At 49.3% G+C, this 13723-nt stretch overlaps 1 protein-coding gene across 1 annotated transcript in view; it reads right to left on the minus strand.

Moving 5' to 3' along the window:
* Nucleotides 1–5889: 5889 nt before the first annotated feature.
* Nucleotides 5890–13723, minus strand: part of LOC309550578 (uncharacterized protein) — a gene marked incomplete at its 3' end in the record, with an annotated part of 80641 nt that continues 72807 nt past the window's right edge. The window contains exon 11 of the mRNA XM_082250925.1: nt 5890–6000. Within this exon, the coding sequence (XP_082107051.1) occupies nt 5890–6000 (111 nt within the window). The remainder of the gene's footprint in view (nt 6001–13723) is intronic.

Raw genomic sequence — 13723 nt, forward strand, 5'->3', positions numbered from 1 at the left:
TGCTGGCTTAAGCTGGTACTGCTGACTGGTACTGCTGACTGGTTCTGCTGGCTGGTACTGCTGAGGATACTGCTGGCTCAGACTGGTACACTGCTGGCTGGTACTACTTAGGGTACTGCTTTCTGAAGCTGGTATACTGTTGGCTGGTACTGCTGTGGGTACTGTTGGCTGGTACTGATGTGGGTACTGCTGGCTCAGGCTGGTAGTGCTGGCTGGTACTGCTGCGGGTACTGCTGGCGGGAAATGCTGGCTAGAGACATCAAGTTCAACGGAGCGAGTCACGTGTGAGGACTCAGGAGTGGCGCCGCGCTGGAGGAAGATGCTTCCTGCATTGGTCAGTCTCCTCACAGGCGGAGTGCATTTGATATCACTCCGCCTGTGACTCAATCAGACTGTCAGGACGGAGCCGGAACTATACAGGAAACATCGGCTCCGTTCTGACAGCTCAGCTGAGAGAGACACCTCACCTCGTGGGAGACTTGGGTTTAGTGTTTGTTAGGTTTTACCTGGACTTCTCCTTTAAGTCCAATTCACAAAGGAAACAGGAACTAAAAATAGGTGCAATATTTAACACCACCCTTTTGGTGGTGGTAACCAGTGCAGTGTAGAGTTGAGGGAGAGTGCTCAGTGAATTGATCCCTATGGAGCTTTTTGGGGTTGTGTTGATAACTCTGCGTCATTTTGCAGAGAGGACATTGCTGGATGACAATTACTCCAGCTAGAAGTGACCTCTTGAAGTGGCTAACAGTGCTGGCACAAGGGCATCTAGAGCCCAGGGCGAACATGCCAAATTTAGTGCCCCCCCCCCCCCCAAGATTTATGGACATTGTGTCAGCAAACCCCCCCCCAAAAAAAAAAAATTGAGCTCCCTCTGCATGCATAAAAAAAGAAAACTCTCTTCTTGGCACAAATCCTCTACCTCTCAAATTTCCAGTCTGGGAACAAACTCTCCATAAATTACCCTCCCCAATCCCCTATCCTAACATAAATCCCCCCAAATTTCCTCAACTTGCACAAATACCCCCCAATCATCCCTACAAGCATAGATTAGATCCCCCTCCAAAGAAAATGTCCCCTCCTAGTAAGAATCCCTGCCCTCACCATATTACCTTTACTAGCACAAATCCCCCATCTTAGCACAAATCCTCTTCCCTCATATCCCCTCTTAACACAAATCCCCCCCCCCCCCCCCAAATCAGCACTCCTGGCACACCTCCCCAAATTTCCCCTCCTAGAACAAAAATAACATGGTATAACGTAAAATGTTATAAGGAAATTACCTTTCCACTTTCGGACCGCCCGCCGGGTATTTTACATCGCTACTTTGATGTTAAATAGTGGGGTTATGGCAGCAGATAGTAGGTAGCAGATAGCTGCCATAACCCCACTATTTCTCTACACGGCAGGCAGTCCTCTTTCACATAAAAGTGGTCCCAGCGGCAGATTCGCCGCAGGATCACTTTTATGGGCAGCGGGAGAGGTGCCCCCCTCCCGACGCTTCCTGGTCTTTTTCCCCGTTTACCGGAGCCGTCGGTAGAGGGGAAAACAATCCGGTCCTTCCGGGTTTCCGGGTCCCAGGCAGGAAGTCGCGTGAGGTCAAGATGGCCCCCACCTTCCCTCTATGGCCTTGGAGGACCGGAGCGACAACCTACGTTGTTTCCGCCCAACGGCCTTAAAGGGCCTATTTGTTTTGTTTTTTTAAGGGTAGATGTGAGGTCTTTTTGAACCCAGATCTTACATTAACCTCTTACAGACTGCCCACCGTGTATTTACGTCAGGACTTTGACGTTAAATACCGGGGTTATGGCAGCAGATAGCTGCCATAACCCTGGTATTTTTTTAAACGGTGGGCGGTCTGCTTTAACATAAGGGTGGTCTCAGCGGCGGATTCGCCACGGGATCACCTTTATGGGCGGCAGGAGAGGTTTCACCCCTCCCCCTTCCCGCCACTTCCTGTTCATTTTCCCCGCCTACTGGGCCCATCGGGAAAATGATCCGGTCCACTCTCCTCTCAGGCAGGAAGTCGAGTGAGGGCAAGATGGCCCCCACTCCACTCTATGGCATTGGAGGACCAGAGCGACGTCATACATTGCTTCCTAGCAACAGATTTATAGAGCCCATTTTTTTTTATCATGAAAAAAATTACTTTTTCTTTTTTCTTTTTTAGTGTAGATGTGAGGTCTTTTTGACCCCAGATCTCACAATAACTACTTCCAGACTGCCCATCACAGTGATACTGCGGCAGGCAGCCCCTTCTGCGCGAACCGACGTAGGTCTACGGCAGTCGCGTGCCTGCAGCTAGGGGGGAGCGCGCGCTCCCGCCCCCACTCGTCAGAGGGGACTCCGATGTACAAGTTAGGCCACCCACGATCGCTCCCCGCTGAGAGAGAAGGACGGTCGGATGTTGTAAACACACGTTATTCTCTCTGGAATGATCACAGAGCGCCTGTGATCCTTCCATATAGGATCACCAATGTTTGTCACCATTCTACGAGAGTGCGCAATTTTGAAGCATGACATGTTGGGTATCTATTTACTCGGTGTAACATTATCTTTCACATTATAGAAAAAAATGGGCTAACTTTACTGTTTTCTTATTTTTTAATTCAAAAAAGTGTATTTTTTCCCAAAAAATTGCATTTGTGATCCTGTGATCCTTCTATATAGGATCACAGGTCTCTATGATCATTTCATAAGCCCCTCCCCCATACAGTTAGAAACACGCCCCTGGGTACACATTTAACCCTTTGATCACCCACTGTGTTAACCCCTTCCCTGCCAGTGTCATTATTACAGTGACAGTGCATATCTTTAGCACTGATTACTTTAGTAATGTCACTGGTCCCCCCATAAGTGTCAGTTAGGGGTCCGATCTATCCGCCGCAATGTCGCAGTCCCACTAAAAATCGCAGATCGCCGCCATTACTAGTTAAAAAAAAAAAACAATAAAAATGACGTAAATCTTTCCCGTAGTTAGTAGATGCGATAACTTTTGCGCAAACCAATCAAAATACGCTTATTGCGATTTTTTTTTTTACCAAAAAATATGTAGCAGAAAACAAATATTTTGGTTTTTAAATATTTTTTGGGGGGAAATGTTATATAGCAAAATGTGGAAAATATTGGGGTTTTTTTTCAGAATTTTCACTCTTTTTTTGTTTATAGCGCAAAAAATAAAAATCGCACAGGTGATCAAATACCACAAAAAAAAAAGCTCTGTTTGTGGGGGGAAAAAAAGGACGTCAATTTTATTTGGGTACAGCGTCGCACAAATGCGCAATTGTCCGTTAAAGTAACACAGTGCCGAATCGCAAAAAAATGGCCTGGTCATTAAAGGGGCAAATCCTTCCTGTCCAGAAGTGGTTAAAGAGGTCCTGTCCTGCTTATTTCTATTACAAGGGATGTTTACTTTCCTTGTAATAGGAATAAAAGTGATCAGATTTTTTTATTTTTTTTTAAAGGGACAGTGTAAAAATAAAAAATAAAAGGTAAGAAAAAAACAATTAAAGCGTCCCCGCCCCTCTGAGCTTGCGTGCAAAAGCAAACGCATACGCAAGTCACGCCCACATATGTAAACGATGATCAAACCACACATGTGAGGTATCGTGGCGATCGTTAGAGTGAGAGCAATAATTCTAGCCCTAGACCTCCTCTGTAACTCTAAATTGGTAACTTGTCGACATTTTTAAAGCACCACCTATGGAGACTTTTAAGCACCAATGTTTGTCACCATTCTACGAGCGTGCGCAATTTTGAAGCATGACATGTTGGGTATCTATTTACTCGGTGTAACATTATCTTTACCATTATAGAAAAAAATGGGCTAACTTTACTGTTTTCTTATTTTTTAATTCAAAAAAGTGTATTTTTTCCCAAAAAATTGCATTTTTAGGACCAATGCGCAAATACGTTGGACATAAAGTAATGCAACGATCTCTACTTCTCTAGAGTCTCTGCTAAATATATATATATAATGTTTGGGGGTTCTGAGTCATATTCAACAACAAGTTTTAGAAATAGGCCTGGTCCTTAAGTGGTTAATCACTTCTGGACCGGAAGGTTTTACCCCCTTAATGACCAGGCCATTTTTGCGATTTGGCACTGCGTTAATTTAAAGGACAATTGCGCGATCGTGCGACACTGTACCCAAATAAAATTGACGTCCTTTTTTCCTCACAAATAGAGATTTCTTTTGGTGGTATTTGATCACCTCTGCGATTTTCATTTTTTGCACTATAAACGAAAAAATATCGACAACTCTGAAAAAAAAAACAATATGTTTCACATTCTGCTATATAACATTCCCCAAAAAAATATTTAAAAATCAAATTTTTTTCATCATTTTAGGCCAATTTGTTTTCTGCTACATATTTTTGGTAAAAAAATATCCCAATAAGCGTATTTTAAAAATATGCACTGTCACTGTACTAATGACACTGGCAGGGAAAAGGTTAACACTGTGAGTGATCAAAGGGTTAAGTGTGAGCCTAGGGTTGTGTTTTCTAACTGTATGAAATGATCATAGAGACCTGTGATCCTATATAAAAGGATCACAAGCCCCTCCCCCATACAGTTTTCTAACTGTAAGGGGGAGGGGCATGTGAAATGATCATAGAGACCTGTGATCCTATATAGAAGGGTCACAAGCCCCTCCCCCATACCGTTTTCTAACTGTATGGTGGGAGGAGGTTGTGAAATGATCATAGAGACCTGTGATCCTAAAAGGATCACAAGCCCCTCCCCCATACAGTTTTCTAACTGTATGGGGGAGGGGCTTGTGAAATGATCATAGAGACCTGTGATCCTATATAAAAGGATCACAAGCCCCTCCCCCATACAGTTTTCTAACTGTATGGGGGAGGGGGCATGTGAAATGATCATAGAGACCTGTGATCCTATATAGAAGGGTCACAAGCCCCTCCCCCATACCGTTTTCTAACTGTATGGTGGGAGGAGGTTGTGAAATGATCATAGAGACCTGTGATCCTAAAAGGATCACAAGCCCCTCCCCCATACCGTTTTCTAACTGTATGGTGGAAGGGGCTTGTGAAATGATCATAGAGACCTGTGATCCTAAAAGGATCACAAGCCCCTCCCCCATACAGTTTTCTAACTGTATGGGGGAGGGGCTTGTGAAATGACCATAGAGACCTGTGATCCTATATAGAAGGGTCACAAGCCCCTCCCCCATACCGTTTTCTAACTGTATGGTGGGAGGGGCTTGTGAAATGATCATAGAGACCTGTGATCCTAAAAGGATCACAAGCCCCTCCCCATACAGTTTTCTAACTGTATGGGGGAGGGGCTTGTGAAATGATCATAGAGACCTGTGATCCTGTATAGAAGGCTCACAAGCCCCTCCCCCATACAGTTTTCTAACTGTATGGGGGAGGGGCTTGTGAAATGATCATAGAGACCTGTGATCCTGTATAGAAGGATCACAGGAGCTCTGTGATAATTCCAGGGAGAAGAACGGTCAGCTGTGTTTACAACATCCGACCGTTCTTCTCTCTCAGCGGGGAGCGATTGTGGGTGTCCAGCGGCAATCGCAGCTGCTGGCCCCATGGATCGTGGATACAGGTACAGCGGTTCACGCAGTCGTGGTTAAACAACCCTTACCCACCAACACATGCAATAAATGACCACATAGGAAAATGCAGCAGTTACCGAACAATCGGGAAAAAAAAATACCACGTTCGTTATTTAACGCTAAACTCTTAGAGAATTGAACTTTCGCAACTGATTTACCGCATGAGTTATTTTACCGCATTTTATTTGCCGTTAGTGAATTGACCCCATAGAGACTTTTTGATACAATGTACCTTTTAGCCTCGGAAATCATGTGAGAAGCAATTTGATATTTGGTGGGGGGGGGGGGGGGGGAGGGTCTTACATTGGAGATATCTCATAGGAAGTGCCGTCCACCCATTTCCAGGTTCCTTCCTTTTCTTCAAGACCGATCCATGTGGCCTCCTGCTCCGAAAAGTGATAAAGAAAATTCTTTGGAAAGAAAAAAAAGACAGAATCTGTTACCATGGGAGATTTTCTTGCATTCATTTCTTTTTCATTGTACAGACAGAATGTTCTGGGGGGGGGGGGGGGACACCCCATCAGCCAGATGTGTAAAGCCCACCATCCTTATATATACATTGAGATGGAATGACTCAAGCCGGTTTGTGGTCACATTGGGTAGATTTTGTAAAGTCATGACTTACTTATCCATGTAAAGTTCTAGAATATGTAATAACTTATACTCCCTCCCCCCCCCCCCCCCCACTCCCATACAGAGGCTTAACTAGAACCTTCAGGGCCCTGGTGCAAGAAACCATAAAGGGCCCCCCAGACCTCTTCTCTTCAAGCCTGGGGCTCTTCCCACTGATCCTGGGGCTCTTCCCACTGATCCTGGGGCTCTTCCCACTGATCCTGGGGCTCTTCCCACTGATCCTGGGGCTCTTCCCACTGATCCTGGGGCTCTTACCACTGATCCTGGGGCTCTTACCACTAATCCTGGGGCTCTTCCCACTGATCCTAGGGCTCTTCCCACTGATCCTGGGGCTCTTACCACTGATCCTGGGGCTCTTACCACTGATCCTGGGGCTCTTACCACTGATCCTGGGGCTCTTCCCACTAATCCTGGGGCTCTTCCCACTGATCCTGGGGCTCTTCCCACTGATCCTGGGGCTCTTCCCACTAATCCTGGGGCTCTTCCCACTGATCCTGGGGCTCTTCCCACTGATCCTGGGGCTCTTCCCACTGATCCTGGGGCTCTTCCCACTGATCCTGGGGCTCTTCCCACTGATCCTGGGGCTCTTCCCACTGATCCTGGGGCTCTTCCCACTGATCCTGGGGCTCTTCCCACTGATCCTGGGGCTCTTCCCACTAATCCTGGGGCTCTTCCCACTGATCCTGGGGCTCTTCCCACTGATCCTGGGGCTCTTCCCACTGATCCTGGGGCTCCTCCCATTGATCCTGGGGCTCTTACCACTAATCCTGGGGCTCTTCCCACTAATCCTGGGGCTCTTCCCACTGATCCTGGGGCTCCTCCCATTGATCCTGGGGCTCTTACCACTAATCCTGGGGCTCTTCCCACTAATCCTGGGGCTCTTACCACTGATCCTGGGGCTCTTACCACTAATCCTGGGGCTCTTCCCACTGATCCTGGGGCTCTTACCACTGATCCTGGGGCTCTTACCACTGATCCTGGGGCTCTTACCACTGATCCTGGGGCTCTTACCACTGATCCTGGGGCTCTTCCCACTAATCCTGGGGCTCTTCCCACTAATCCTGGGGCTCTTCCCACTGATCCTGGGGCTCTTCCCACTGATCCTGGGGCTCTTCCCACTGATCCTGGGGCTCCTCCCATTGATCCTGTGGCTCTTACCACTAATCCTGGGGCTCTTCCCACTGATCCTGGGGCTCTTACCACTGATCCTGGGGCTCTTACCACTGATCCTGGGGCTCTTCCCACTAATCCTGGGGCTCTTACCACTAATCCTGGGGCTCTTCCCACTGATCCTGGGGCTCTTCCCACTGATCCTGGGGCTCTTACCACTGATCCTGGGGCTCTTCCCACTGATCCTGGGGCTCTTACCACTGATCCTGGGGCTTTTACCACTGATCCTGGGGCTCTTACCACTGATCCTGGGGCTCTTCCCACTAATCCTGGGGCTCTTACCACTGATCCTGGGGCTCTTCCCACTGATCCTGGGGCTCTTCCCACTGATCCTGGGGCTCTTACCACTGATCCTGGGGCTCTTACCACTGATCCTGGGGCTCTTACCACTGATCCTGGGGCTCTTCCCACTGATCCTGGGGCTCTTACCACTGATCCTGGGGCTCTTACCACTGATCCTGGGGCTCTTACCACTAATCCTGGGGCTCTTCCCACTGATCCTGGGGCTCTTCCCACTGATCCTTGGGCTCTTACCACTGATCTTTGGGCTCTTCCCACTGATCCTGGGGCTCTTCCCACTGATCCTGGGGCTCTTCCCACTGATCCTTGGGCTCTTACCACTGACCCTGGGGCTCTTCCCACTGATCCTTGGGCTCTTCCCACTGATCCTTGGGCTCTTACCACTGATCCTTGGGCTCTTACCACTGATCTTTGGGCTCTTCCCACTGATCCTGGGGCTCTTCCCACTGATCCTGGGGCTCTTCCCACTGATCCTGGGGCTCTTACCACTGACCCTGGGGCTCTTCCCACTGATCCTTGGGCTCTTACCACTGATCTTTGGGCTCTTCCCACTGATCCTGGGGCTCTTACCACTGACCCTGGGGCTCTTCCCACTGATCCTGGGGCTCTTACCACTGATCCTGGGGCTCTTCCCACTGATCCTTGGGCTCTTACCACTGATCTTTGGGCTCTTCCCACTGATCCTGGGGCTCTTCCCACTGATCCTGGGGCTCTTCCCACTGATCCTTGGGCTCTTACCACTGACCCTGGGGCTCTTCCCACTGATCCTTGGGCTCTTACCACTGATCTTTGGGCTCTTACCACTGATCTTTGGGCTCTTCCCACTGATCCTGGGGCTCTTACCACTGACCCTGGGGCTCTTCCCACTGATCCTGGGGCCCTTTATTACGGTCCCACAGTGGGACCCTTTCACAAGTTCTGCAGTGGGCCCCCTTCCTGCCATCATGAAACCATCATGAAACCATAAAGGGCCCCCCAAGACCCCTTCTCTTCAAGCCTGGGGCTCTTACCACTAATCCTGGGGCTCTTCCCACTGATCCTGGGGCTCTTACCACTGACCCTGGGGCTCTTCCCACTGATCCTGGGGCTCTTCCCACTTATCCTGGGGCTCTTCCCACTCATCCTGGGGCTCTTCCCACTCATCCTGGGGCCCTGTATCACGGTCCCGCAGCGGGACCCTTTCACAAGTTCTGCAGTGGGCCCCCTTGCTGCCATCTTGGGCCCCCCCCCCACGGTGGTGGAGTGCCAGGGCCCGGTTTCAAGGGTGATCTTTGCGATCCTGGACGTTCATTCACTGGTGTCAGAAGTTTTTATTTTTTTGGTATTTTAATTGCATGATTTTTTGCATCATTTTATTTTATTCAGTAACCACTTAAGCCCCGGAAGATTTTACCCCCTTCCTGACCAGGGGTTTTTTTGCGATTTTTTTACTGCGTGACTTTAACGGACAATTGCGCGGTCGTGCGGCGCTGTACCTAAACGAATTTGACGTCCTTTTTTTCCTACAAACAGAGCTTTCTTTTGGTGGTATTTGATCACCTGTGCGATTTTTTTGATCATGTGCTATAAACAAAAAAAGAGCGTAATTTTTGCAAAATGAAATTTCCCCCCCCCCCACCCCCAAAAAAATGTAAAAATCAAAATTTTTTAACATTTTCGGCCAAATTGTTGTATGCTACATATGTTTGGTAAAAAAAAAAAATCGCAAAAAGCGTATTTTGATTGGTATGCGCAAAAGTTATTGCGTTTACTAACAAAGGGAAAGATTTTTGTTATTTTTGGTGTTTTTTTTTAATGAGTAATGGCGGCGATCTGCGATTTTTTTTGCGGTACTGCGACATTGCGGCGGACAGATCGGACCCTTGACTGACATTTTTGACACTTTTGGGGTTACCAGTGACATTACTGCAGTAATCAGTGCTATATATATGCACTGTTACTGCAAAAATGACACTGGCAGGGAAGGGGTTAACTGTATTGGACAGGGAGGGGTTAAGTGTGTCCCTAGGGGTGTGATTCTAACTGTATAGGGACATGGCTATTGGTGTAAAAACAAAGATCAACGATTCTACATAGTAGAACCGTCTGATCTCCCTTTTTACACAGGGAGAATGACAGACGGCTTGTTTACATAAGCCGCTCTGCCTTTCTCCCGCTGTACCGACGATCGGTGGACATCGGGTCCGCCGGTCACATGCCCGCACTCCTCCCTGAACGAGCCGAGGCGGGCGCGCGCCTCAGGGGGCGCGCGCTCGCCCGCTATTGGCTCCAATCCCAGTGACAGGCGAGCGACGTAGATTTATGTCACTCTGCCTGGCCGGGGCTGACTGCCGCAGTAAATATACTGTGCGCACTTGGCAACCGGTTAACAATGTCACTGACTATGACTCCATTGTCCATTCAGAAAAGGAAGGAGCTAATAAATTACAAATTTACCGACCCCTTCCCGGTTCTCTATCACATCCCCTGCAACAGCCGGCAGGAAAGGGGAGGGAGCACAGTGGGGGTGGGGGAGAGCACCTCTGGAGCATGGGGCCCGGTTGCAATTGCAACCCCTGCGACCCCTGTAGTTACGCCCCTGCCATACCATGCAGTGCTCAGGTATACCGGCTGTTAATGCAAAGGCCTGGTTGCACAAAAAGGTTTATATAAACTATAAAGTATTTTGGAACTGGATTTGGATTATCCATAGACCCAGGCCCGGACTGGCCATAGGGCAGACCGGCATATTCCCAGTGGGCTGAGGCCTCTGCGGCACGTGGGACTCATCACGTCAAGTGTCAGACACACACTTGCCAGTTGCGGCTGCCCGTCGGCCTCTCCACGGCCAATTCTGCGGAGAGGGCCGCATCTGGCTGGCCATCTTTCGCATGCGCATGCTGGGGAGTTGTCTGGGGGCCCCACGCAGGGTGGCAATTTCCCCCGATCTGATCCCCCCACGCCGCAGCAGCAGCTACAGTATGCGGTATACTGGTTGCTAAGATCGCCTGCCGAATGGCGTCTAGCAACCAGTGATGTCCGAGTAGGGACCCAGCATGCAAAGCGTCCTCCTCTGTGCCTATTACAGAGTCTCCGGCTCCACCCACCTCCGCTCCTCCCTTCATCCTCACTGTGCGGCGGCTGCGGAGGGGAAACTGCCTGAGTGAGGCAGCAAGATTGAGCACAGACAAACTGCTGCTTCAGGTGAGATATTCTCTCTCTCTCTCTCCCCCCCCTCCCGACCTCTCTCCCCCCCTCCCCCCTCTCCTCTCTCTCTCCCCCTTCCCCTCTCTCTCTCCCCCTTCTCTCTCTCTCCCTCCCCCCTCTCTCTCTCCCTCTCTCTCCCCTTTCATAAAGTATAAAGAAAACCCTATTGACATAAGATAAATACCAATAAACCCCCAAAAGAAATGAAAACCCCCTGAAATAAAGGGCCACTTGTTTTTTTTTTAATAAAAAGCCTGGCAGAAATATTTTTTTTTGCATAGGACAGCTTTGCACCAGTGGCGGCTGGTGCGTTGGGGGTGCCCCCCATCCATTCCCTATCTATTGGCGGAGGAGGAGGCGGGAGGACTCGAGGAGACGCGGGGGACTGAGGAGAAGGTGCCGCTGCAGGTGAATGTACTGGTATCTCTGCATTGAAGGGGGCACGCTGGTCACTCTCCATTGAAGGGGGCACGCTGGTCTCTCTGCATTGAAAGGGGGCACGCTGGTCACCCTGCATTGAAAGGGGGCACGGCACATTGGTCTCTCTGCATTGAAAGGGGGCACGTTGGTCCCTCTGCCTCATCCCATCAATCCCACCGTCATACCTCTGCCGGATCCCATCTCTCCCACCACCATCCCTCTGCCTGATCCCATCTCTCCCACCACCATCCCTCTGCCTGATCCCATCTCTCCCACCGCCATCCCTCTGCCTGATCCCATCTCTCCCACTGCCATCCCTCTGCCTAAACCCATCCCTCCCATGGCCATCCCTCTGTCTGATCTCCACCCCTCCCATGAGGCAGTGGTCATGGGGGGGATAGGGATAACATCTGTAGCGGTGGTGGTGGGGAGGTGGGGATAGGGATGACATCAGTGGCAATGGTGGTGAGGATAAGGATGACATCAGTGGCAGTGAACATTGTCATTCCTATCCCCATCCCCACTGCCACTGATGTCATCCTTATCCCCACCACCACTGCCACTGATGTTATCCCTATCCTTACCACTACTCCCACTGATGTCAACCCTATCCTCATCATTCCCACTGATGTCATCCCTATCCTCAACACCGCCACTGATGTTATCTCTATCCCAACCACCACTGATGTCAACGCTATCCCCACCACCACCGCCACTGATGTCATCCCTATCCCCACCACTGCCACTGATGTCATCCCAATCCCCACTGCCACTGATGTCATTCCTATTCCCAATCCCACTGCCACTGATGTAACCCCTATCCCCACCACCACTGATGTCACCCCTATCCCCACCACCACTGCCACTGATGTCATCCCAATCCCCACTGCCACTGATGTCATCCCAATCCCCACTGCCACTGATGTCATCCCAATCCCCACTGCCACTGATGTCATCCCAATCCCCACTACCACTGATGTCATTCCTATTCCCACTGCTACTGATGTCATCCCTATCCCCACCACCACTGCCACTGATGTCATCCCTATCCCCACCACCACTGCCACTAATGTCATCCCTATCCCCACCACCACTGCCACTAATGTCATCCCTATCCCCACCACCACTACTGATGTCATCCTATCCCCACTACCACCACTGCTACTGATGTCATCCCTATCCCCACTACCACCACTGCTACTGATGTCATCCCTATCCCCACTACCACCACTGCTACTGATGTCATCCCTATCCCCACTACCACCACTGCTACTGATGTCATCCCTATCCCACCAATACCATAAGAAACTACATACAAATTTTGGGGGCGCCTGTGAACAAAAACCTTGATTTTACTACACGTGTAATATATCACCCTGCACACTGGAATGAGAGCAATAATTATAGGATCATTATTCATGGTAACTCTGAACTGATGACCTCTATGATCTTTAATAGCTTTGCCTATGGAAAATACAGGGTACTGAAATGTGTTGCTATTTTCGGGCATGCATAGTCTTAAGGTTTGACATGTTGGGTATTTATTTACTTGACACAAACTCATCTTTTATATTTTACCCAAAAATTGGGTAATATATTTTTAATGTACCCTAAAATGACCATTATCTCTTAGCCTAGGGTTCACACTAAATGCGGACTGCATCTAAATAGCAACCCGTCCATGCAAACAGATTGCGGAGTGTATGTTAGGTTAACGACACCCCGCAATCAGTTTTCAAAACGCAGTGCGATTTGCAGAATCGGATTGCATGGGTGTGCAGGCTAAATATAACTAACATAGAGAAACCGGTAGTTGTTCATCATTGGTCATTTTGTTTAAAAAAAAAAAAATGGGCTGCTCAGCCTAAAATGCCCGGGCCTATTTTTTGTCCCAGTCCGGGCCTGCATAGACCATTGAGATTGCGATAAATCACAGTGGGTTCTGTAAGGCGGCTCTTAACATAAACAGGGTGTCCCCCTGAGATTTAAAGATTAACCACTTGCCCACTGCTCACTGTGCTGCTACTGCGGCACAGTGGCTCGTTATCGTCTGGCGACGTAGACCTACGTCACCAGATATTCCCCTCTCCCGGAGGCTCGCTCCCACTGTATTCAGTCAGTTGGGCCAGGAGAGGAGAGGCGGTGATCACGGCCGCTCTTCCCCGATCGTCGGGGAATCGAGTGAGAAAATCCGCCCACTTGTATAAACAAAGCGGGCGGATCTCCTAAGTGACAGACAGTGACAGATTGCAGGGTTCAGCATAGCTGAACCTGCGATCTGTCCCTGTGTCACACAGTCCCCTCCCCCCACACACGTCAGTAAGCACCAGGCATACATTAACCCCCATGATCACCAATAAAAGTTAACCCCTTCCCTGCCAGTGTCATTTTTACAGTGACAGTGCATATTTATAGCACTGATTA

Source organism: Pelophylax lessonae (genome assembly GCF_965119305.1).
Source record: "Pelophylax lessonae genome assembly, chromosome: 1".
Lineage (NCBI taxonomy): Eukaryota > Metazoa > Chordata > Amphibia > Anura > Ranidae > Pelophylax > Pelophylax lessonae.